Genomic DNA, 27,672 nt, shown 5'->3' with positions numbered 1-27,672 from the left:
GATGTGATCCATCTTTCTTCTCTCTCTCTCTCAAAACCTGTGACAAGGGGGCAGCTGGGTAGCTCAGTGGATTGAGAGCCAGGCCTAGAGACTCCAGGTCCTGGGTTCAAATCCGGCCTCAGACACTTCCCAGCTGTGTGACCCTGGGCAAGTCACTTGACCCCCATTGCCTACCCTTACCAATCTTCCACCTATAAGTCAATACACAGAAGTTAAGGGTTTAAAATTAAAAAAAAAAAAAAAAAAAAAAAAAACCTGTGACACCATTTATCTCTACTTTTTCCTAGACTCTGACAAAGAGGTGATTCCTCCATGCCAAGACCACTCTCCCTCTATATGTGCACTTGATCCCATCACCTCTTGTCTTCTCCAACAGACTCTAATCTTAATCATTCCCTTCCTCTCAAAGCTTCAACTTCTCCATATCTATTAATTCCTTTCCTATTGCTCTCAAACATATTTAAGTCTCTCTTCTCCTTAAAAAGCCTTCATTAGACATCACCATACCTGCAGGTTATCATCATATATCTCTTCTCCCTTTCTTGGACAAATGCCTACAAGAAGTGTCTACTCTTGCTGCTACCACTTCCTTTCCTTTCATTCCTCAGCCCTTGCAATTTGGCTTCTTAACTCATTACAATAAAACTATTCTCTCCAAGATTATCAAATATTTCTTCATTGATAAATCTGATGGTCTTTTCTAAGTTCTCTTTGATCTATCTGTGCATTGTTTGATACTTTTTTTAACCCTTAACATCTGTCTTAGAATCTATATTAAGTATTTGTTCTAAGTCAGAAGAGCAGTAAGGGCTGGGCAATGGGGGTTAAGTGACTTGCCCAGGGTCACATAGCTAGGCAGTATTCTGAGTTCAGATTTGAAATTAGGACTTCCTGTCTCCAAGTCTGGCTCTCTATTCTAGATGCCTCCATGTTTGACACTTCTGGCTGCTCTCCCCCAGTTCTTTTGCTGTCTCATTTTTGATGATATTCCTTCTTTGTCTTGGCCAAACTCCTCATACATGTTTGCACATTAACTGGGTATATCCCAAGGTTCTGTTCTATACTCCTTTCTCTGCTTTCTATGAACTCTCTCTTAGTGATAATAGCAGCTCCCATGGGTTTAATAATTCTCTCTATGCCAGTGACTCTGACATATATAAATGCAGCCCATTTCTCTTGAACTTCTGTCCTGTACCTATTACACATTTCAAACTGAATGTCCCAGAGACATTTCAAGTTCTTATCTTTCCACTTACACCCTCCTTCTGAAATTCCCTATTTCTGTTACAGAAAGTATAAGAAACAAAGGATCTGGGCTTAAGGCAACTTCTAATGGAGTTTTTTCTCCCCAATTTCCTCTAGGCTAAATCATAAACCTGCTATGTTTAGCTTTTAAAGCCCTTCACAATGTGGTTCTAAACTATCTTTGCTCCCTCTCTGGACATTACTTCTCCCACACTCTGGGATTCAGTCAAACTGACTTTTTTCTTCCTCACACATGACACTCCATTTCATTTCTCCATGCCTTTATAGTGGTCACTCCTCATTCCTTTTAATACACTCCATCCTCACCTCTGCCACACAGAATTCTTCTCTTCCTTTAAGAGCTCGTCTCAACTTCTAGAGGTGACTCTTTACTGATTCCCCCAACTACCAGTGCCTTTTCTATCAAACTACCTTGCATTTATTCTATATATGTTCTATATGCATCTTCCCCTAGAAAGTAAGCTCCTTGAGAGTTAGGATTATTTCATTCTTTGTATTTGCTCCCCAGCACCTACCACAATGATTCCCATTTAGTAGGAGTTTGATAAATGTCTGATGAATGAACTAATGATTTAATGACTATAGCCACACACTACAAATGTGAAACTTACCACACATGAAGGCAACAGTTCGTAGGGTTTGCTGCATTAGGATCTGTGTAACTGGGGAAAGGTTATGGTGTGTATAATGAGACATCACAATACCTGAGAACAGGATGGCCATGATACCTACAGAGAAACAGGAAGAGAAACTAGTAAATGAGGGGACAATCACTCAGTGGGTTCAACATCCATCTATTGAATTCTACACAAAGATGAGAAGCACTCAAGTACCTGCTTTCAAGAAATTAAAATTTGTGTGAGAAATAGAGGGTTAATGGATTAATTATTCCCTGCTAAACAGTTACTTAGTTCCAGAAATAGATGTTTAATTGGTTCCCATAACACTGGGTAATATAATGGGAAAATTAAGACAAGAACAAAAATAACAACACAAAATATAATACATGAAACATCATCAGAGCTCTTCATACATGGAAACGTTTATGAAGAAGGTGGCATTTGAGCAGGAACTTAAATGATAAATGGTTGGAATTTGGATGGATAGATAGGGAAGAAATCTCATTTTTGAAGACAGCCAAAGGAGATCCTATAATCTCTTTCCCTTAATTCTAGTATATAACAACTCTTATTATCATAAAATTCTTCCTAAACACCGTACTTCATAGGTTAAGCTGTGACATGGTCAGACCTGTACTTTAGGAAGATCATTCTTTCTGAAGCTTGGATTGGAGTAAGGAAAATTTTGAAGCAAGAAGACCAACCAGAAGGTTATTGTAATAGTCCAGAAGTGAAGGCCTGCACTAAGTAGTAGCAGTGTTAGAGGTGAGAAAGAGATGTACATCCAGAGATGCTGTGAAGCTCAAGTGAGATAATATATATAAATTTAAAGTACTATGCAACTGGGTTACCTAACCCCCATTGCCTGGCCCTTAATGATTTTCTGCCTTGGAACCAATACTCAGTACTGATTCTAAAGTGGAAGGTTGGAGTTATTTTTTTTTTTTTAATTAAAAAATAAAAATAAAGTACTTTGCAAACCTTAAAGTACCATAAAATTTCTGGTTATTATTATCATTATTAGCTTCCAGCCACCAGGTCTCTGATCTGGTGATGACTTCATCCCCTGAGTCTTCTACTGCATTACCACTGAGCTCAAGCAATGTTTATAGAGCAATACAGAAGTGTGCTGGTAAATGTGGGACTGGGAGTGGGGGGCAATGAGGCTAAATTTTATGCTCATAAACTTTTAACTTTAATCTTCATTTTTTTTTAAAACCCTTACCTTCCATCTTGGAGTCAATACTGTGTGTTGGCTCCAAGGCAGAAGAGTGGTAAGGGTAGGCAATGGGGGTCAAGTGACTTGCCCAGAGTCACACAGCTGGGAAGTGTCTGAGGCCGGATTTGAACCTAGGACCTCCCATCTCTAGGCCTGGCTCTCAATACACTGAGCTACCCAGCTACCCCCTTAATCTTCATTTTTAACACTTTTTAAAGCCTAGGTAATCCACAAAAATTTAACTAAAGTCTTGGCATGTAATTACTACATTTGAAGTATAAATTCTCACACTGAAAATTTTAAAGTTGGTTAGCAGTGGCTCCCTAGATATACAAAAGCTGTTGCCATGGAATAATCAACAGGACTTGGCAATGGATTGAATATGAGGGATGACAGAAGGTAGAGGAAAGATGAAAAGTTCAGGTTTTAGATGCAGTGAGTTTAATATGTCTACATCCAGTTCCACATGTCCAGTAGTATTTGGAAACACAAGATTGAAGGTAAAAGAACAAAAATTAAATAGATCTGAGAATCAAATGCAAAGGGCTGATAATTGAATTCATGAGATGATGAGATTATCAAGTGAAATAGTATAAAAGGAGAAGAGCTCTTGGCAAATAACTTCAATTTTTTTTTTTTAGTTTAATATGAGGTAAACTACTTTTGAGAAAATAAAGGGCAGAGGGAAGGGAGCAGCTAAGTGGCTCAGTGGATAGAGGATCAAGTCTGAAGTTGGGAGGTACTGGATTTAAATTTGGTCTGTATGACCCTGGGCAAGTCACTTAACTCCAATTGTCTAGCCCATACCTCTCTTCCGCCTTAGAACCAATATTTAGTATGGGCTCTAAGGCAGAAGATAAGGGTTTAAAAAAAATAAATGAGAATAAGGGAGGGGAATCCATAGAAGCTTTAAGGAGGGATGAAAAGATTTGGAAAATAATCTTTGGTGAGTAGACAGTCAATTAGGGAGGTAAAAAGGATTTCCTTGGCAGCACTGAGGACATAGTTGAGAGCCCAGAACTGAGTATTTAAACTCAGATCCTTTGATTCCAGTCAATTCTCTTTCCACTATACCATGCTGCCTCCAATGTAGTAAAAGTTTCTATTAAGCTGCCAGGATACATCCTTGTTGACATCATCAAGAACATGAATGGCCAGAAAAGGAGATGGTCTGATTATGGTGGGGAAGGTAAGGAATAATAATGAAGGATAGCCTGAATATTATATTGGTATGGGGGCAGCTGGGTGGCTCAGTGGATTGAGAGCCAGGCCTAAAGATAGGAGGGCCTGGGTTCAAATCTTGGCTCAGACATTTTTTAACTGTCTGTCTCTGGGCAAGTCACTTAACTTCCTGTTGCCTAGCCCTTAGTGCTCTTCTGCCTTATATCAATATTGAGATTGATTCTAAGACAGAAGGTTTAATATATTATATTGGTCTACTATTGTGCTATTAAAAAAACCCAGAAGAAATACTATCATTAAGTGGATACTCTATGAAAGAATTATGGCAAAATATAGATTAGAATTATACAGAGAAAACATCATGGATTTATGGTGATCTGCATTGGTAGAGGGAATACATACCCATGAGATCACTAATTCATAGGACTATTAAGATTAAGTTGCTAAGGTAAATGAATCAGAAAAACCACAAGAAAAGGTCATTGCATTGAAAACTATATAGTTACTGCTAGAATGTCTGTTTTTAGGACTTGATGACCACCTTGGCTCTTGTTCAGATTTTCATAGGAGCTCGTTCTCCTTGACATCTGTAATTTCTGACATGAATATCCTGTCTTCTCTATTCCCATATACTGCTTCTCTTCAATCTTATTTGCAGATATATATCATCGATGTCACATTCCTTACTGTAAGCCATACTGTCTCAAGGTTCTGTGTTGGGCCTTCTTCTCTTTTCTTCTTTTGCTCTCTCACTTGGGTGATCTTATCAGCTCCCATTTATTACTATCTCTAAGCAGATGACTCTTAGATCTATCCAGTCCAAGTCTCTCTTGAGATTTAGGAACATATTAGATGTCCTTATGGCATCTCGAATTAAACATTTCCAAAAGAGAATTCATTATCTTTTCCCTTTCTTATACTTTCCTTACTGGTGAGGGTACTACTACCCTCTCAGTCACTCAGAATGGTTCATATCTCACTGTCATCCTGGGGAATTTATTCTCACTCATCCAAGATATCCAAGCAATTGCTAAATCTTGTTAATTATCTCCATCACATCTCTTTTATACAGTCCTCTTATCTACTAATACAACTTAACCTCACTGGTAGGATGAAGCCAAAGAGGTTCATACCCTCATTCTCTCTCTCTCTCTCCTCCTTTCTCCTCTCTCTCCTCCTTTCTCTTCTCTTCTCTTCTCTTCTCTTCTCTCTCTGCTCTCTCTCTCTCTCTCTCTCCCCCCCCCCCCCCCCCCCAACTTCTTCTCTCTCTCCTTCAATTCCTTTCCGTCAAGGTAATTTTCCAAAATCATAGGTCTAATCACTTTACCTGCTTTTCCCATTTCAACAAACTAACAAATTACAAATTCCTTTATAAGGTATTTAAAGTTCTTCACAACCTGACCCTTTCCAACTTTTCCAGTCATCTTTCACATTATTTCCCTCTATAAAGTCTATGGTCCAGCCATACAGGCATATATGAAATTCCATCTCCAGTTATTTGGGATTTTCACTGGTTGTTCCTCATGCCTGAAATGCATGCCCTTTTCACGTACATCTCTCAGAATCCATGTTTTTCTTCAACACTGCTCCAGTGTTATGTTCTATATGAAGTTTCTTCCTTTTTTTTTTTTTTTTAAGCCCTTCCTTCTGTCTTAGAATCAATACTATTGGCTCCAAGGCAGAAGAGAAGTAAGGGCTAGGCAAAGGGGGTTAAGTGACTTGCCCACAGTCACATAGCTGGGAAGTGTATGAGGTCACATTTGAACCTAAGACCGCCCATCTCTAGGCCTGGCTCTCAATCCACTGAGCCACCCAGCTGCCCCCATGAAGTTTCTTCCCGATTCCCCTTCCCAGCTGCCCTCAAAACTACCTTTTATTCATTTTGTATATATTAAATATATACACATATGTATATATTTGTATATACATGTAGTTTCCCCATTAGATAATGTAAGAACACCTTTTATCTTCCTTTCTTTGTGCAGTAGACAGAGTGTTGGTCTCAGAGTCCATAATACCTGATTTCAAATCCTGCCTCAAACACTTACTAATCAATCATGCCTGGATAGTACCTGGGCAAGTAATTTAATCTCTGTCTCAGTTTTCTTCAACTATAAAATGGGGATGATAATAGCAACTACCTCCCAAGACTGTTGAAGATGAAATGACATAATACATGTAAAGTACCCTGAAAACCTTAAGATAATATATGATGCCAGTTATTGTTATTGTATTCCCAGTACTTTGCACAGTACCTGGTACACATTCTTTCATAAAAGTGAGATATGAGAGCTGACTGAGATGAATTCTAAGAGAAATTGGGAGAAATGAGTGATGATGACAATGTTAGAAAATAACAAACTCACTTTCTTCCATGTTGACTATGTGATGTTTATTAAGAAGTATTCATCAAGGTGAGGAATTCCTTTGGGTTTAAAAAAGCTCTGAAACATGCTCTGCTTTCCTGGGTTTAGAAAACACCATTTATTCTAATTTACTGCTATTTTCAATGCATTCTGATAGCAAAATCTCAGGAACTCAACTGCTTTTTATTTATGAACTATTCCATGCAGAACACCAATTTAAAAGTATTATGTAGCAAAATACTCTGACTTATAGTGACTCCTGGGCTTCCTTAATATGGATTTCAATTCCCATAGATCTCCAATCTCAATATCTAAGAAGTTTTTTCTTTTTTTTTAAATCTGTGTTCCAGTTTTCAAATAACTTTATTTTCCTTGAATGCCTCTGTTTCAATAAAGCTATCAACTCAGTTCATAAGCAAAGCCTTTTTTTAAATTCAATTTTTTATTTTTTTAAATCCTTACTTTCTGTCTTAGAATCACTACTATGTATTGGTTCTAAGGCAGAAGAGTGGTAAGGGCCAAGGAATGAAGGTTAAGTGACTTGCCCAGGGTTACACAGCTAGGAAGTGTCTGAGGTCAGATTTGAACCTAGGACCTCCTGCTCTAGGCCTGGCTCTCAGTCCACTGAGCCACCCAGCTGCCTATCATAAACAAGGCTTAAACTCCACCATTCTCACCTTAAAATAAAAATCAATACTTTAGAAAAGCCCAAACATCATTAAAGTAGTAACTTATTTACCTTTTTTCAAAATCAGAGGATCACAGAAATTAGGGAAAGTAAAGAAAAGGGAATAAGCATTTATATAGCACCTAGTATTCTGTATTAAGCACTTTTACAAATATTATCTCATTTGATCCTCATGACAATCCTGCAAGGGTAGGTGCTGTTATTATCCTCATTTCACAGTTGAGAAAACTGAGGCAAAGAGTAAGTGATTTCCCTAGGGTCACACAGCTAGCAAGTGTCTAAAGCTAGTTTTGAATTCAAATCTTCCTACCTCCAGGCCTAACACTCTAATTATTGCACCATCAAGCTACCTAGTTGAAAAATTCTTGAAATCTTGAAAATTGTCTAGTCCAGTGATGGTGAACCTTTTAGAGTTTTAGATTCACATGTGAGTCCTCTGCCTTACCCCAGACAGGGGAGGGAGACAGGGAAGTGCTCCCATTGGGCTGCTGGGCAGAGGGGCGGTGAAATGAGAAATGTCCTTAGGCACACCTGGAGAGGGGGAAGGCAGCAGTCCCCTCCAGCATACATGCCCTAGATTTGCTGACGTGGCACTAGTAGATCTATATCCCAAAGAAATCAAAGAAGAAGGAAAAGAATCTACATGTACAAAAATATTTATAGTAGCTCTTTTTGTGGTGGCAAAGAATTGGAAATTGAGGGGATATTCATCAATTGAGGAATGGCTGAACAAGTTGTGGCATATGATTGTGACAGAATACTACTGTGGTATAAGAAATTATAAGGGGAATGGTTTCAGAAAAAACTGAGAAGACATATGAATTGATACAGAGTTAAGTGAGAAGAACCAGGAGATCATTATATACAGTAACAGTAATATTGTAATGAGGATCAACTGTGAAAGATTTAGTGACTCTAATCAATACCATGAGCCAAGACAATTCTGAAGGACTCATGATAAAAAAAGCCATCTACTTCTAGAGAGAAAACTGATAAACTTTGAGTGCAAAGTGAAATAAAATGTTCTCATTTTCTTTATTACTCTTGCTTTTTTTGTGACATGGCAAATAAAGAAATATGTTTTGCATGCTTTCACATATATAAATGATATGTTGCTTGCTTTCTCAGTAGTCTGGGGAGGGTCTAAGAAAGGAAAGAATCTGGAACTCAAAATTTTAAAAAATGTTAATTTTTTTTGAAGTGTTAAAACTTAGAGAGATGTCAAAAAAGAATGAAGAGTAAGAAAAGGCCAATGGGGGCAGTTAGATGCCACAATAGAGCTCCAGGCCAGAAGTTAATAGGACTCATTTTCTAGAGTTCAAATCTGGCCCTCAGATACTTCTTAGCTGTGTGGCCCTGGGCAATTACTTAGCTCAGTGGTTCCCAAACTTTTTTGGTCTACCGCCTCCCTTTCCAGAAAAAATATTATTTAGCACTCCCTGTAACATACTATCACCACCCCCTTACAGTTATTCACCACCCCCAAATGCACCTGTGGCCATCACCACCCCCCTGGATCGCTGCAGCACCCACCAGGGGGCGGTGGCATCCACTTTGGGAATCACTGACCTAGCTCTTGCCCTTCTGTCTTAGAGTAGTTACTAAAACAGAAAGCAAAGATTTTTTAAAAAGAGAGGTGGGGGCCTTAGGTTGAGTAATTAAAATATGCATAAAGGTTCTAATTTGTACTTACAAAGTTATTGAACTAAGAACTAAGTTAGAACTGTCTCAAACCTAGGCCCTCTTCCAGTTCTATGCTTTTTCCATTATAATACATTTAACATAGTTCAGTGTCTTATGGATTTATTTCCTGCCTGAAACCACAGGATCAATTATTTAAAGCTAGCAGGTGCCTTAGAAGCCACTGATGTCAATTCTCTCATTTTTTACAGATCAGAAAACTGAGGCACTGAAAAATGGAGTGACTTGATCAGAGTATCTGAGGAAAGCCAGGGCTTCCTGACTCCATGTTCAGTGCCCTATCCTCTAAGTCAAATTGCTTCAATCTTTTGTTTCTATTAGAGATTGCAGAAGAATACTGAACTTGGGAGTCAAGAAATGATCTGGGTTTTAAAGTCCAGTTCTACCATTTACCAGCTGTGAGAGTATGAAAAGGGCTTAATTTAAATCAGAGCCTCAGTTTCCTCACACATAAAACCCAGACAATAATTTCTGCACTATTTAATGAACAGGGTTTTTATAAAAATAGCACTTCGTAAACTTCAAGTCATTACAGAAATGTGAACTACGTGCACAAGCATAGATTCCCCAAATCCACTAATCCCATAAGAAATTAGAAAACACTGTTGTTCAGAGTCAAGAAAAGCCAAGGAATGGACTCTCAGGTAACTATCAGAAAATCAAAACTGATATATTTAGTAGATATGTTTCCATTAAATAATCATTCGGGAGCAAAAAGTAAAATAGTTCAGAAGGAACCATATTTTTGCCCTTTTTTTTGACACCTTTAATACTTGGAATAGTACCTTGAATAAAAGTAAATATTTAGGGGGCAGCTGGGTAGCTCAGTGGATTGAGAGCCAGGCCTAGAGACGGGAGGTCCTAGGTTCAAATCCAGCCTCAGACACTTCCCAGCTGTGTGACCCTGGGCAAATCACTTGACCCCCATTGCCCACCCTTACCACTCTTCCACCTACGAGCTAATACACAGAAGTTAAGAGTTTAAAAACCAAAAAAAAAAAAAAAAAAAAAAAAGTAAATATTTAATAGTTGATGATAATGATGGTGGTGGTGGTTGTGATGAATGGAAATAAAAAAATATGTAAGATAAAATTCAATGTTTTTCCATATTTGAGGTGCAAAGTTTACATAAGTACTAAAATCTTCTAAGGACAAGACAGAGTTGGCATAAATCAGAATGAAAAATAATATGGAAAATGCCCAAAATATTAGAAGTTCTACAATTCTGGTATGGGGGCAAAATATGAAATTTAGAATTTCCCACTTCACTAAATGTCTTTTATTTCCTCCTTTGCAGTAATAATAATAATAATAATAATAATAGCTAGCATATATGGACACACAAAGACAGACACACAGATCCACACATCTTCATTTACTACATGCCAAGTACTGTGCTTAGTACTTTCACAAATACCTCATTTCATTCTCACAATGACTCTGGAAGGTAAATGTTATTATTAGCTATTAGCTATTAGCTAAATGTTATTATTAGTTATTATTAGGAAATAGAAGCAAACTGGGGTTAGATGACTTGCCCAGAGTCATACAGCTAGTAAATGTCTGAGACTAGTTTTGAATACAAGTCTTCCTGACTTCAGACCCAGTGTTCTATCCACTGTACCACTTAGTTTCCCAAACAGAACCTATACAATCTTTACTCTTTTTTATTTCTGTAATGAATTTACAAAATCATACATAATATCTATGTATGTTATTGGGCAGTAAGATTCACAAGGTGCAGTGCTCTACATGTAAGTAGACACTTAATATTTACTATTTCTAGAAAATCATGAGAGAAATTTGTTCATTGTTATCTAATTGAAGTCCATTAGAAATCAATATGGACCAGGAAGAAGCTAGGTAGCACAGTCAATAGTGTCAGGCCTGAAGTCAGGAAGACCTGGGTTCAAATCTGGTTTCAGATACTTCCCAGCTGTGTGTGACTCTGGGCAAGTCACTTCACCCCAGTCACCTCGGCCTTGCTGATTTTCTGTCTTAGAATTGATACCAAGACAGAAGGTAAGGGTTAAAAAGATCATCATGGAATTTTTAATGTATAAAAGTCTGCCTCTTCCTGTACTCCAGGTCCAGCCCTAAGCTGAGGAAAGGGTCTTGTCCCAATTTATTGGGCAGTTAGCATACAGTACGTAATAAATCAATATGCTCAGAATATCAAATCTTTTGTCTCTTCATTTATTTCATCTTTCACTTGTTATACCCCTCAAAATAATTAATATATATGTATACACACACATAGCATTTTGTTCAATGCTTCTCTGAAGTAAACACAATGTAATATTTGTATTATTTTATTTGTGCTCCATGAAGGCAGAAAAACTGTCTTCCCTAGAGCTCTAGACCAAGTAGGCCCTTCACAGATAAAATTATATTCTGCTGTATCTGCTACTGATACTGAGAAAGGCAAAATGTCAGATAAAAGAATACTACAGATAGTTACAGATATTATGTTCTGAAGGTAAAATTCTTAAAACTTCTAAAATTATCTAGACTGATTCATAGGTCAAGTTTTAGAGTCCAAAACTCTGGCTATGAATCTCAGCTCCCTATCATTACTTAGCTTCTCAATGATGACAGGATTTCGCTTTTATCTTTGTATCCCTAAGTACAGGGCTCTCCAGACATACAGTAAGGGCTTACTTTATGCTTCTTGATTGATTGTATGATCATGATCCATTTAATTCACATTTCTGAACTTTAGCTCACAATCTTATATAACCTCTAATATCTCTTCCTGCTTAAAAAGCTAAGTTGCTCCAGGTTTTAGGTTCAATTTCTTCCTTTCTTTCTTCTTTTAAAGCCTTACCTTCAGTCTCAGAATGGATGCTAAGTACTGAGTTCTAAGGCAGAAGAATAGTAATGGCCAGGCAATTGGAATTAAGTGACTTGCCCAGGATCACACAGCTAGGAAGTATCTGAGGCCAAATTTGAACCCAGAACCTCCCATTTCCAGGTCTGGCTCTTCAGGCTCAATTTCTTTATTAGACTTGTTCAAAGCTCTCAAACCCTGAATAAGTATTTTATTGTCAGCATTTAGCTATAAGGATAAAAGCTATATGCTCCAGCACCTAGAAAGTCAACTCAAAATTCATATCCTACTAAGAGGGAGCCAGTACATTCTGATCACTTAAACTTCTTTAATTCTAAAACCTACCTGAAAGAGAGATTCCTTCTGCAAGCCCATAAGGAAGATATGCAAAGATAATCATCATTCCAAACTCCAAGGAAGGCGTTTTCCTTAAATCAATATGCTTTAATACTTGAAGCACCAAACATTATGGAAAAAGAACCCAGGAACAACATATTGCAGTTTCAGGATAGATGCAAAGATACTGTTTTTAATCCCTGAACAATAACTAGATATTAAAGTTTTCAAAATATCCCTAGGTTACAAATGAAAATGAGTGACTGACAGTTATTTAATTTATCTATGGGAAGAAATTAAATGTTAGAAAAAGGGATGTGGCAAATACTGTAAGTAAGACACTCAGACCTTAGCGTTCTTTAAAAAAAGAAAAAGAAAAGAAAACTAGTAAATCTCAAAATCAGCCTGAATTCAAATAATGGAAATCAAGATAGAGTATCTGAAGATCTGGATTCAAATTCCAAATTTGCTGTTTAAATACTATCTATGTGAGCTTATTAATATTAGCAAGTCACCTAAAGTCTCTGACCTAGAGTTTTCTCCTTTGTAAAATAAGGGATAGGAGTACAAACTAGTATCATGGGAGAGTCAATACAGTACATGGAAGCCACAGGAAATCTATACTATTCTTGGGCTATCATGTCTTATTATCTCCATTATTATCACACCAACCCAGAAGTCAGAGCTGCTGAGCTGCAGTTCAAGGGTCTTTTCCTTACTCTCTCATTTCAGTATTTGAAGTTCTGCAGGTCTGTAACCAATAACCACATAATTAGAAAACAGTCATGAGTCAGAGAAGGATTATACTAGTTGGCCTAAACTTCCTCATCTACGATAATGTCAACCCAACCCACTTCAAAGGGTGGTTGTATAGATCAAATGAAATATAAGTAAAACTTGCAGTATCAATATGGTTTTATGATCTGTTATTCTGATTTTGGTAGGGAGAGTACCTCTAATAGGCAATAAGCTCTCCATTTTGTTTTTTAAATCTTTATCCTTTGTCTCAGAAAACACACTAAGTATTGGCTCCAAGGCAGAAGAGCAGTAAGGGCTGGGCAATTGGGATTAAGTGGCTTGCCCAGGGTCACACAGCTAGGAAGTGTCTGAGGCCAGATTTGAACCCAATATCTTCCATCTCTAGGTTTGGCATTCTAACCACTAAGCTATCTAGCTGCCCCTGTGTTCTTGTTTTGAAAACATTTTGTAATAATAACAAAATTAATAATAATCATATTTATTTTTGTATTCTACAGTTTACAAATTGCTTTACTTAACACTGGTTCATTTGAAACTTGAAACAATCTTGTGAAATAGGTGGGGGCATTATTATCTCTACTTAACAAATAAACTGAGACTTTGAGAGGGTAAGCATTGGATATCAATGGATCCCAAACCCATTGTTCTTTCTACTACTATATCATGTGTTTCATAGTCTAGTACCCAGCAGTGGCTTGTCTCTTCATTCTTAGGGAATTTCTACTACAAAATCTCTCTAATGGAGATGGGGCTCTTCTACTCCATAAAACACTCAGTAGCCCCTAGCCATACACATTTCTTTCTCTTCTCTCTCTCATCTTCTCTCTGTTTCATTTCTCTCTCTGCCTCTCTGTCACTTTTTCTATTTGCTCACTTGTGTGTGCGTGCACACATACACTCTCTTTGGATTTTCTCTATTTCCTAGTGTCCTAGCTTTTAGCAAATTTAGCTTTCTATCAAAAATGGTAAGAAAAGAAGAACAGGAAACTAGAAAAATGTTCTTATTATCCACCTAATTCTCCTGGCCCTAGGTCAGAGAAAGACTGATCTACATTAATGGAGGTACTACCTACCCTAGCAAAACAACACATCCTTGAAACTATGAAATAAACATACAATATGAAATGTTCCTAGATTTTTTTTAAATTATAAGTTCATGAGAAAAGTGTAGGCAGTTATCTATGACAAAGCAGACAATCTGTTCCTACTACAAAACAAGCTGAGAAGATGGCCTAGGTGTAGTTATCTCATCATAGCACTCAGCAGGCCTAGAAATGGACAGCCAATTGGTTCTATTTTAGACACAATAAGCTTTATGGAAAGTAACAAAAGGAAAAAGTTGTCTTTCTTAAACAAATATCTCTCTCTAGGTAGAAGACCTATAAGCTTTTACTTAACCAAATCAATGAAAGCAATTACATACAATTTATTTTACAAACCCATTTTTCATGACCTAAAAGACGTTATCTCTCTCTCTCTCTCTCTCTCTCTCTCTCTCTCTCTCTCTCTTTCTTTCTTCCTTTTTAAAATAAATTTATTATTTATCATTTATTTTAAAATAATCCTGAATTCTAAATTGAGATACTATTTCTAATGTGGAGATTTTTGAGAGGGCTAACATTTTCAAATAAATTTAATTTTCTTTTTTATGGACATGAAAATTGGAATACATAGAAATTAATTATATCTAAAGTGTAATTAACAAGCACTTGAATTTTAGAAGATACAGTATCTGATCTCACCATTTTACATAATTCATAAAACAGCATTCTAATTGTTTTAACTACTGTAATACTACCTTTTATATATTGATCTGTGGCTTGTTAATTACTTTTACATATATTGTCTTATTTGATGCTCATTACAACTTTATGTTGTAAGTAGTACAAGTGTAATTTTCCCATTTTGTAGATGAAAAAGTAAAGTGACTTGACCACAGTCACATTTCTTTTTTTTTTTTTAAAACTCTTACCTTCCATCTTAGAATCAATATTAGTTCTAAGGCAGAAGAGCAGTAAGGGCTACGTAATGGGGGTTAAGTGACTTGCCCAGGGTCACACAGCTATTAAGTATCTGAGGCCAGATTTGAACCCAGGACCTGGGTCTCTGGGCCTGGCTTTCAATCCACTGAGTCACCTAGCTGCCCTCCACAGTCTCATTTCAAAAAAGCCTCAGAGCTAAATTTTGAACCAATGCTCTATTCATGACACCATGCTGCCTTTAGGTGACAAATTTAAAATAGGTTTGTCATTAGTTTAAATATTACTAAAACCAAATAAGAGAGTACCAAAATTATCTGTTAAACAAAAACTTGATAGGGAAAAAAAACCACACTTAAGGAACATTAAAGGTTGATGAAAGATGAAAATGAAGAGGAAGAATTTATCCAGTAATTCAATACATTGCTTTCAAAGGATATTAATGCAGAAATTAGCCCTGTTAGAGTGCCGAGTGCAGCCGAGCCAAAGAACATCTTAAGGAAGTAGCCAAGGGCTTGTAGAAAAGTCTGCCACCCACTGACATCAGACATGTTTTTTCTTGTCAAGCCTTCAGCTGTGCTAGTAATTCAAAGGGAAAGGGGAAAAAAAAAAGAAAGAAGTTAGAAAGGTACTTTCCCCAGGTGCTAATAATGGAACAAAAGAACTGATAATAACACTCAGTTTTAAAGGAGAATTTCAGAGTCTCACAGAATAGCAAGGGCTGGAAGGGACTTGAGAACAGCTCATGTTAAAGCTAAAAGGGTCCTTTTAAAGGGGTATGGGGGGGAGACAGAGCTAAAAAGAGCATTAAAGGTCTAGTACAACACCATTACTTTACAAGGAAGAAAACTGAAGCCCAACAAAGGCAAGTAATTTGCCCAAGGTTAAAAAGAAGTATTTACAGACAGTCCTAGGACTAGAGTTTTGAGTCTCCTTTCTTGATATGAAAAGAATTCCTGCATGATATAAATTCACCTGGATTAGCCATTCCTTTCCTTTTTCTGATCCAACATTTCCACACATTTTATTTATTTGTTTATTTACTTTCTGTCAATAACAAATCTAAGACAGAAGGGCAAGGGCTAGGCAAACAGGATTAAGTGACTTGCCTAAGATTTCACATCTAGAAAATATCAGGTCACATTGAAGCCAAATCCTTCTGATTGCAGGCCTGTCTCTATCCACTGTGCCACCTAGCTGTCCCACCCATGTTTTATTTAATAATATTGAGAAAAAGTGACAAATCTGGAACAAAACTCATTCCATTGAGCATAAACTGAGCTTTTACTGGAGAAGGCCAATGGATTAGATTCCAACAGCTAAAAGAATGAAACTTCACAGTAACAAATTGAAGTTGGAAGAAATTTAATGAAGGCCAGTACAAAAGCTCTTTAAGTACTGAAAAATTAAAGTAATGCAAAAGAAGTAAATGAGGAACAAAATGTCCAGTGACATTTCATGCCAAAATCCAGCTTCCTATGAAGCTACTTGACAGACTGATCTTTTATGAAACATTCCTCTTAAAAACAAGCAAATGAGCACATTCCCTCAAAAGGCTGGGGACACACTAAAACTTTGTTGGAGGAGCCTTTGAAACAAGTCAAACTTAATCACTGAAATGGGGATTGTATCCTTGCTTCCAAAAGGCCTTTGAAATTTCTACAATTTAATTAGATTTGACTGCCTGTGAGCCTATTTCCTAAAAGTAGAAAGGGAAAAGAATCTCCTTTCTACATATAGCAGACAAAGAAAGATGAAGCAAATAGGACATTAAATCTTAGAGATATAAAGGAACTTAGAGGTCAAGTCCAACATCATTACCACCAACTTTCCCTCATTTTACAAATTAAAAAAAAAAAAGTAGACACATGACAAAGCAGAGCATTCAGCAAAGCAGAGCCTTGAATTCAGGCACTTGACTCCTAATCCAGTGCTCTTTCCTCTATAACATGCTAAACTACAGCTAAAATGAACAAACTAATATTTGGGGAGTAAAGTTGAAATGATCCATAACTGAAGCAGTTATGTAGCATGGAGTCAGGAAGACCTGGGTTCAAATCTGGCCTGGTACTTTCTAGCTGTGTGACCCTGTGAGTCACTAAACCTAGATTGCTTAGTTCTTGCCACACTTCTGTCTCTTCTGTCTTAGAATTGATTCTATGACAGAAGGTAAAGAGTTTTAAGTGGGAGGGAAGGAAGAAGAAAGGAAGATGAGCCACAATTAATTTCTTTTTCCTGATGACTCCTTTGAGTCACCTCTTTTATGTGCCATATTTAATAGACATTATTAATAAACATGATCCTATGAACTACTACAACAAAATTTTATCATTCTGTACAAAAGATAATTTTTCTCATGATTATTACTAAAATTGGTAGTTTGTTTTGAAAACTTTCCTTTTGTAAGACTGTTAATTCTAAAGTTGATTGCAATAATAAATCAAGGTACTACTACATTTAGCAAACAATCCTACAGGTAAGGCAACTAATTACATTTACTATGATGACTTGGATATACTAGCTATTTGGTTTCATATTCTTTTTAGTTCAATAAGTTTTGTTTTTTTCCTATACATTGACAAACTTACTTGGTCAGAACAATAGAGACCGCATCATTCAGAATGCTTTCCCCAAAAACTAACATATTAAGAACTGGATCCACATTAAGTGCGTTGAAAATAGCAATAGTAGCTACTGGGTCAACAGCAGATATCAAGGAGCCAAATGCAAAACTGAAAGAGAAAAAGAGATCTTGTTCTACTGTTATGTAGATTCTTCAAGCCCACCTAAACTTAAGGGTTTTGTGATTAGAAAATTATTCTTAAATGTTCAATTTTTGAAATATTTAGAGCAAAAAAACTGATAATTTTTAAGAACCTGTGAATTAATCAACAAATATTTATTAAGCACCTACTATCTGCCAGGCACTGTGTAAGCTCTGAGGATACAAAAAAGAGTGTCTCTGACCTCAAGAAGCTCATAATCTAATGGGGGTGGAGGGTGGGGGAACAATATACAAACAAATATATACAGAGCAAGTTAAATACAGAAAAAATAGGAAAGAATTAACAGAAGCAAGGCCCTGTAATTGAGAGGAGTGGATGAAGACTAGTTGCAATGCAGGTTTAAAAGATCCATACTACAGTTGTGAGTGAACAAACAAATCCCTGAACCCAGTCAGCAGCAGTGAAAATTAACAGGCCAGAAATTTCCTTTGAATAGGATAAACATTCTCCCTGTTACCCATACTCAAAACCTTGAATTCATCTTTGACTCCTTCCTTACCTCTACAAAAAATTACTTGCAAAGTTCTCTCCAGGGTACCCTCCTTTCTCTCCCCAGGTGTCTCTACAATATCTCCCCAAAACTCTCAATCTAGAAAGCTCACTCTACCTCTTAAAGCTTCTCCCTCTAATGAGCTGATTCCTCCCAGAACTTCCATGTTAAAAAGAAGACCCAGAATTGCCTTGTCTTCATTCCTCTCCAGGTTCTCTCCTCCAATCTCTTCTATACAGTCTCAGAGCCTGGCAACTTCATCTCTTTCTCCTCTTCCCCTTTTCACCTTCCTTTTATATGTTGCCTACCTCCTTTATAATCACAAGGGCCTAAGAGTATCCCCAGTTGGCACACAGTAAGTTCTTAATAAATGCTTGTTGGCTTGACTAAAGTTCTTTCACTTCATCTGAAACAGTTATATTTTTTATTTAAATATTTTATTTTTCCAATTATATGTAATAACAATTTTCAACATATATTTTCTGAACTTATAAGATCCGAATTGCCTCCCTCCCTCTCCCCTCCCTGAGATGGTAAGCAATTTGATCTGGGCTATACATGTTTTAACAGAAACAGTTCTGACACAAATTGGACATTCATAGTTGTCTTTGAGTATGTTAAAGGTTGTGACATCAAACAGGGACTAGACTTGTTTTCCTTGACCCAAGAGGACAAAATTAGGACCAAGGAATAGGGAGATTCTGAGGAGAGGAAAACTAAAGCTGATGTAAGAAAAATCTCTTTGGTGGCAGCTGGGTAGCTCAGTGGATTGAGAGCCAGGCCTAGAGATGGGAGGTCCTAGATTCAAATCTGGCCTCAGACACTTCCCTGCTGTGTGACCCTGGGCAAGTCACTTGACCCCCACTGCCCACCCTTACCACTCTTCCACCAAGGAGCCAATACACAGAAGTTAAGGGTTTAAAAAAAAAAGAAAAGAAAAAAGAAAAATCTCTCCCCTCCCTCATTCCCTGATTTTAATTTTGTTATTCTGAATTTAACAAATATAAACAAATATGAACATTTCCATATCCAAAAAAAGAGGGTAGTATATGAACCATAAATTTCTATTTCATATCATAATCCCTTATTGCTCTTCTGCCTTGGAACATATATTTACTATCAATTCTAAGACAGAAGATAAAGGTTTTGAAAAAAAGAGGAGTGGGTGTTCTATAAATATGCACTGGATTCCCCTTTACAATTAAGTCTTTAAATCAAGTATGATACAAAGTAAAATGAGATAGGCAAGTGCTGAAAGTGTATAGTTTTTAAACATGAGCTTTTTCCTCTCTTTTACTATTTTAGAAAGAATTAAACCCCCAGAAACAATTAGATTAAGACAGTAGAGGGGGAGGGGGAGTTTCAAAAGAAGTTTCAAAAACAGTTTGAAGTTTTTAAAAGAACTTTGAAAAGAAAATACAAAAGAAGTTTTCAAAAGAAGTTTTAGTAACTGAAATGTAGTTACTAAAAGCAAAGGAGGAAAGAGCAGGTGCAGGCGAGATACCCAACTAGAGAGCAAAGAATTCTTTACACCAACCAGTGCCTAGCATATAAAAGGACTTAATATATGTTTATTACTTGATCAGACTGACTAACCTACCTCAATAGCTGCAAAAGACATCAATGGATTAGTATAAAGTACAACAATTTGTGCTTTTAAAAAAGTTATCCTAAGTCATCAAAAAAAAGGTAAGACTGTATTCAGTATTCTTTCTCAAAGAATGCCTAGAAATGCACAATACATTTTTAAAAGACCTACAATATCGTGCACAATATGTAGAAAACAGATAAAATAACAGTATGATCTAGTATTTAAAGGGTTTCTGAAAATCTCCTTTTGTGAAACAACACCCAGATAAGTCCATATAAGTACCACTGCCTTATGAATAGATATTAGCAACAAGAACTCAATTAATAAAAGGGTTAGTAGTTTATATTAAATGAATATAAGTCCTCTCTTCTATTTCTAAATTATGAAATAAAAAATCATTTGATTCTTAAAATGGTTTATTTTCTTTTCTGGGTAACAGTTAGTAGAACAACCTTTTCCATATATGAAACATATAATAATAATAGGCATAATAACAATGAACATATATATACACACATACACATATATGATATATATATACACACACATATATATACATATATATACACACCATATGCCAAGCACTATGCTAAATATTTTGTGATTATTATCTAATTTAATCCTCACAACAACCCTGAGAGATAGGTGTTATTATAATCCCCATTTTTACAGATGAGGAATCAGAGATAAACAGAGATTAAGTGACTTGTCCAGGGTCACACAGGATCAGGTACTTGAATTTGAACTCAGGTCTTCCTGACTCCAGGCTCAGTGTTCTATCCACAGTGAATACCTAGCTGCCTCAATATCAACAAAACATGTTTCACATAAATTTGAGTTTGATGTATGGTCATATATTTGGACAATGAATAATTATGATAGACTATAATACTGAGACAATAGCTGCCTGAATTACTAATATGGCTGAAGCCAACCCAAATAAGGAGGCCATTTAACCTCAGAAGACGGTGTATAAATTTATATAAGCATAAAGTATAAATTTAAAGATGTGGGTGGCTTTTCTTTACTCTATCAAAAAAAAAAAAGACTTCAGGGACCTTCATTATACACAGAGGGAAACTAAGCCTCAAAGTAGTAATGATTTATTCAAAGTAACAGAGAAAGCAGAGCCCAAATTTGAATGCCAAGACCTCTAACTCTAAAACTAACAGTCTTTCCAGTGCTTCAGATTGAAAAGGAGGGAGGGAGGAAGGGAGGAAAGAATGAAAAAAGGAAAGAAGGTGGAAAAGAGAATTCTTTCCTTGGTTCAAAGGAAAAAAATGGAAGACCTTAATTATACATCCTGAGAAGTGAGTTATATTCTTCACAAATCTTTTCATTTCACTTTAAGCAGCAATTCAGTTCAGTTGAGTTCAGCTCAGCCTGTCAAATATTTATTAAGTGCTGGCTTTGGCCAACATGTGGTGCTAGAGTTTGGTATGTGGGATTTTATTGGTACAGGGAACTCCCATGAAGAAATCCTCCACTATGGCAGATCAGTAGTTGCTCTACAGTTTATACTTTTGTGGAATTTTCTGGAGCACCAAGAGGTTAAATGACAAGGTCAAATCTCTAGTATTTGTGAGAAATGAGACATGAAAAAACTTCCTCGTGGCTGGGGATACAAAGACCAAAACAAAAGAAAAATGTTTTGTCCTCACAAATTTATTCATTCAATAAGCATTAATAACTGTCTACTACCTGCCAGAGATTTTACTAGGTATTTGGAATTCAAAGAAAAAAAATAATCTGCTCTCAAGAAACTTTCATTAAATAAAAGATAGTTTGAGGAAAGAGAACACTAACCACTAGGAAGATCAGAAAAGGCTTTCCTTAATAAGTGATTCATGAACTGAGCCTTGAAGGAAGGTAAGGTTTTTTTACAGATGTAAAGTGAGGCCATGTTCCAGGGAAGAGAAGACAAACAACCAGGGCAAAGGTATGGTACAAAGAGAGGAATGTCGAATTTGGGTAACAATGAGTAGGCCTTTTCAGAGATTTTGGAATCATCTACATAGAAATGATCTTTGAACCCATGGGAGCAGATTAAGTTACTGAGAGTATAGGAAGAGAAAAGGACTCAGAGAGAGATATTGATGGTTATGAAGTAAAAGGCAAATGATGACTTTAGCAAAGAAGCTTAAGAAATAAATAAAATAACCAAGAGAGCAGTGTCATGGAAGTCAAGGAAGGAGATGGATATCTAAAGAAAAGGAGTAGATGACATTGTCACATGCTACATAGAAGTTAAATAGGGTGGGCTCAGTGGATAGTCAGGAGGACCTAGGTTCAAATCTGACTTCAGATACTTCCTAGCTATGTGATCCTGGGCAAGTCACTTAACACCCCCCACACCCCACCATTGCCCAGTCCTTACCACTCTTCTGCCTTGGAACTGATATTTGGTACTGATTTTAAGACCAAAGGTAGGGGTTATTAAAAATTAGAAATTAGGGGGCAGCTGGGTAGCTCAGTGGATTGAGAGCCAGGCCTAGAGATGGGAGGTCCTAGGTTCAAATCTGACCTCAGACACTTCCCAGCTGTGTGACCCTGGGCAAGTCACTTAACCCCCATTGCCTAGCCCTTACCACTCTTCTGCCTTGGAGCCAAGACAGGAGGTAAGGGTTTTAAAAAAAAAAAAAGGAAATTAAATGAGGTGGGTTCTGAGAAAAGGTCAACAGAATTAGCAATTGGATCATTGGCATTCTTTGAAGAAAGTAGTTTCAGTAGAGTAATAAAGTTGTAAGTGAAATTGCTAAGAGGCTGAAGAGTAAGAATGAGGAAGCACAATATAGCTGACTCTTTCTCAGAGAAAGCGTGACTTTGAGAGGGAGAATGAATGAATGAATGAATGAATGAAAAAAGCATTTATTAGTTCTTACTTTGTATCAAAGCTATAAGAATACCAAAAGAAAGGCAAAATAGTCTCTGGTCAAGGTGCTCACATTCTATTAGGGAGAGACAACATATATTTCTACAGATTGGAAAGGCCTTCGGGGCCTTAAGGTGCAGCAGCAAAGCAGATGGTAATCCACTCTTTAATGTCATATGAGTGGTATGAAAATACTTTTAGTGAATAAGATGGTTTAGTGAACAAGATGATGGAGATCTGAACATTTTTATAGCTAACAGGGGACATAAGATAGAGATATTCAAAGTAATAAGTTCTGAGTAGAAGGGAGTCAATCTTGTTTTAAAATTTTTTTTCCACTTAAAATTTTATTCTCTCCCATTCCCAATCTTTTTTTTTTTTAATCCTTACTTTCTGGGTTAGTAACAACTCTAAGATAGAGGGGCAAGGGATAGGCAACAGGGATAAGTGACTTTTCTAGAGTCCTACAGTTAGGAAGTGTTTGAGGCCAGATTTGAATTCAGGTCCTCCTGAGTTCAGGCCTGGTACTCTATCTACCATACCACCTGACTGCCCCTCTCCTATCCCATTTTTCCAAGGTAAATTAGGGGGAAAATTAATCTTGGCAAAAAGGCTTACTTTTTTCCTCAAAGATTGGAACAATGGAAGAGGCAAAAAAAAAATATAGGAGGCAGGGTGTGAAATGTGCAGGAGAGAAGGAGGAGATTGTGGCAGATGGCATACATTTTCTTAGTAAATTAAGAAGTGAAAACCATTGCTGAAAGGGGATGGGGACTCTTCTGGAGAGAGAGAAAAGGATGAAATAGTCCCAAAAGAGAATATAAATCAATTAAGGGAAAATGTAATGGACCCAGACAGTGAGGTGACATGATTTCTTCTAGCAGGGTTCAATAGCACTAGAAAACAGGAAAGGAAGATAGTTTGGCTAATGCAGGTTTGAAATTTGATAAGGTGTGAGTGGCAACAAGGTAAAAGATTCCAGTGTAAAGGACACTGTATAGTTAAACTGTCAACTACAAGGTCAAGTTTCTGAAGTGAGGAAAGTTAAGCTAGAGGTAATGGATCAGGAAAACAGGGAAGGGGTGGAAGGACCAGGGGTGACAGTTAATACAAAGAATGCATTTAGAAATATCAAAGGGGTGAGACAGAGGAAGAGAATGAAAGATAAATTGTTATTATAATCAAAGAAGAATTTCAGAGTTCAAAATCATGGGGGAAATTTTTATTTAGAAAGCAATAGGTTAAAAGTGTGAACATTTCTGGGGCTATCTGTAGGAGCTAAGGAGGTTGATTTATTAAGAGGCTAAGGTTATACAAGAGGACACCAATTGAAGTCACTAAGCATGAGGCAGAAGTTAGGAAACACTGTGAACTCGCTGAGAAATGCAGAGGAATGACTGTTACAAGGATCTGGATGGGGTGATATAGATAGATTCAATTTAACAAACATTTAGAATTAATCTCTAAGGAGCAGGGGTTGTTCAGTAATATTAGCTGAGGGAATGGGTTTTCATTTCAGCAGATGGTAACTGAATCACAAAGATAAAAGAAACAAAAGGTAGAAGGTTCTCAGCCATAGTATGGAGAAAGAATCAAATGACCAGGGACTCATACTCTAGACACTGTGATGACTGTACATGGCATTCAAGTGAAGGCAGTAGTGTCAACTTTCAAGGCTTCTTACTTTAAACACTAGGGAGATATAGTACAAATGGTAGACATATGCAGTAAGGAGTTTTAGATAGATCTCTGGATCAATAAATATTGTGCATATAGGTTCCCTGGGCTAGCTGCACTCAAACTTCATGCCATGGAACTTCATCCTAAGACGGTGGACAATGAGAAATATTCAAAAGAAACCATATCTGCTATCAATCTTGAAGTCCTAGAAGAACAACCTTCAGTAATACCACTGGTTCCCATAAGATTGAAAGATTTGGTCTGGATATGCATTTTTAGGTATAGGCTCTTTAAAACCACCAGCTCTCTGAAGCTAAGATCATTAATAGATGTGAGTCCCTTTCAGTTTATCCCTCAACTTCAGTTTGGCCTTTGACTTCTTGAGGCTAGGAGTTCTTACAGGTTATTATCATTGTAGTGAATGGGTCTCTAGGAAGTGGAATTCATGCTTGATGCCAGCACTGAAGTCATTTCTGAAATAGATTGGAGGTAAAGTATGCTCAAAAAATGCCCTGTTTCTGGAGGGAACATTTGGCTACCAAGTTCTTTGTCCTCAGAAACACAGGGTCTCTTTAATACCTTTGGGGACTCTCTGATGCACGTAGCATTCTCTTCTACACAGACCATCTATTGTCTGCCAATAAAGCTTCCATTATACTTTGGATACCTTGAGCATCCCACCTGAACTCACAAAACAATACACCCAAACCAATAACAAAAGAATTCAAGATTATGGTGATATGTATGACATTTTCTTCAAACTACTAGGTTTGGAGCATTGTTTTTTAATTGGTAATTCACTAAGACAGCTAGGCATCAAACCTGATTCAGTTCTAATATCTGCAGATGAGGAATATGATTTCTACTACTTCTTTTATGATATATTACATTATCTATAGTAGTATAAGCTTCATGAACATAAGAGACTAAACCATTTGCCTAATTTATCTCTGAATTTCCCTCTAGCTGAGTAATTTTAACTTCTAAGTTCAATGCCTTCTAAGGCATTTCTATTACAAAAACAAAAAAATAAAATAATACCTCCCAAAGGCAATGAATAGTAATCAATTCCTATTCCTTCACAGACCACCAATGTGCAATGTTATCAGATCCCAAATTGCTGTTAAAAGACTGGAAAAAAACTCAGGCTGATTTATCAGAAATGGAAGTAGGCTAGAAACATATCTGGCCTGGTTTCACTGCCCTTTGGAAGAGTGCCCACAAATGATAACCAGAATGGAAATGGGAAAATCATACAATTGAGAGTGATCTGTTCCCATTGGCTCCTGCCAGAAGCCAGTAAGGACTCAGGCTGAGATAGGCACGGTTTTGCTTATGGCACAAAGAACTGTAGTTAACTTCAAAACATGGTTGTTGCCAAGAAGAGCAGTTCAGGAAACATAGGAAAAATCAGTAGAGTTGTGGGAGATATAATCTAAAAAGTATAAGCTTGGATATAGAATCAAGAATCCAGGAGACAGAGGGATCATGTAAGAAGAGCATATGATCTAACAGTACATGGAACAATCACAAAGATACTATTCACTTAGCTTCTAAATTTCTTCATGATGTGTTACCTATGCTGGTCCATACTTTTTTAAACAATGAAACTATTGAAATAAAATTATCAAAATATTAAAAAAATAAGTTCAAGGACCTATCCCCTAATTTAGAAGGATGGTAAACAGCAAGGCATATAAAGTTTTATAAGGAGGGGAAGCAAGGGTTAGATGAAGAAAAACTTTAAAATAACAAGAGATCTGGAAGGGTAAGTTTCCATGCTATGGTTTTGATTAAAAAGATTAATTTCAGTAGAGAGTAAAGAGCAAAGTACCTTTTGCCCATTTCAATAACAACTCAATATATTCTTTCATTGGTATTACTTTGAATAGCAAGTACAGATTTTGATACTTTGTCATAAGAACCATCCTAAGTAGGAAAGCCCATCACCTCTGCTACTTTGTCTTTGCTGGGTAAAAAGGTACTTTGCTAAGCCTGCCCACATTTTTTAAAGTGGTACAGAGCTATAGTGGCAAATGCAAATAATATATTATATGCAGAGTACACTGGAAGTTGACATCAGAATACTCTGTTATAACACATACAAATAAAAATTCCAGAAATTGGCTTAATTCTTTGCAAAGAATCAGTTTCTTTACAAAATGTCATAAGAACATGCTTAGATTTGGCTCCTAGAAAGGAGCTTTAACATATCCATTAAAGCAAAATGGAATGAAGAGGGAAAGGGGGGGGGGGGCGCAGCTGGGTAGCTCAGTGGATTGAGAGCCAGGTCTAGAGACGGGAGGTCCTAGTTTCAAATCTGACCTCGGGCACTTCCCAGCTGTGTGACCCTGGGCCAGTCACTTGACCCCCATTGCCTACCCTTACCACTCTTCTGCCTTGGAGCCAATACACAATATTGACTCCAAGATGGAAGGTAAGGGTTTAAAAAAAAAAAATGGAATGAAGACGGAAACCCTCACAAGAGAAGCCTGGCTTCTTTCCCTTGGAAAGGGAAGGACTTTCTAAATGGAACCTACCTAGCTAGATGGAATCCTAACTAGATGACAAAATTTCAACTGTAGTCACCAAAAAGTATTTATAAATTAATTGAAAATGATTAGTACCTTTTCACCTAAAAACACTTTAGTTAGTACTTCAATGGTGGGGGGAAAAAAGAGACAGTTTTGATTTTTTTTCAGTAATTTTTATTTTAAATTACATTAGGAACCAAGGAAGACAAGGAAAATGTGTTATTTTATGATGCACTGAAGTTTTCTACATTAATATTGAGCAAGTTGCAAAATCAAGCCAAACTTCAAATGTACAATGCACAATGCATTGTCACACTGTTGAATTCAAACTGATTACTGGTTTGTAGTTTCACACTACTAAAAGGAACTGAAGTTGGGGAGAGTACAAGAGATATTTTGCAACAACCTCCAAGAAAGAGCAATGTATTTCTGAACTTTTCTAGATAGGCAATATACCTTATTTGGTTTTAGTCCAAGGTCAAAGTCCACCTCATTTCTACGCTGAAGCATAGAATGATCTGGAAAATGTATGATTTTTGACTTCTAAAAAGTCCATCATAACTATCAACTGCTTGCCTATATAACACACTTCTGCTACTCTGAAATCTCATCAGGGCATGGAAAAGTCCAAATTCTGACAGGTCCTACACCAAACTGGAAGGCTCTGAGTGTGAGTTTGATGACAGATAAAATATTTGCTGCCTGAAGACCAGCCTAGCTGACTTCATAAAAGCTCTAGTTGGCCATAATGTGATGAATTTTTTGGACAGAGC

At 36.8% G+C, this 27,672-nt stretch overlaps 1 protein-coding gene across 1 annotated transcript in view; it reads right to left on the bottom strand.

The window, feature by feature from the left end:
- Positions 1-27,672, bottom strand: part of SLC9A8 (solute carrier family 9 member A8) — a 91,308-nt gene that overhangs the window by 23,910 nt on the left and 39,726 nt on the right. The window contains exons 9-12 of the mRNA XM_044663822.1: positions 17,535-17,678; positions 15,388-15,525; positions 12,218-12,324; positions 1,878-1,994 (exon numbers count right to left, since the gene is read on the bottom strand). Of these exons, the coding sequence (XP_044519757.1) occupies positions 1,878-1,994; positions 12,218-12,324; positions 15,388-15,525; positions 17,535-17,678 (506 nt within the window). The remainder of the gene's footprint in view (positions 1-1,877; positions 1,995-12,217; positions 12,325-15,387; positions 15,526-17,534; positions 17,679-27,672) is intronic.

Source organism: Gracilinanus agilis, chromosome 2 (assembly GCF_016433145.1).
Source record: "Gracilinanus agilis isolate LMUSP501 chromosome 2, AgileGrace, whole genome shotgun sequence".
NCBI lineage: Eukaryota > Metazoa > Chordata > Mammalia > Didelphimorphia > Didelphidae > Gracilinanus > Gracilinanus agilis.
The sequence above is the reverse complement of the archived record's forward strand: the minus strand, read 5'-3'. Positions and strand labels throughout refer to the sequence as shown.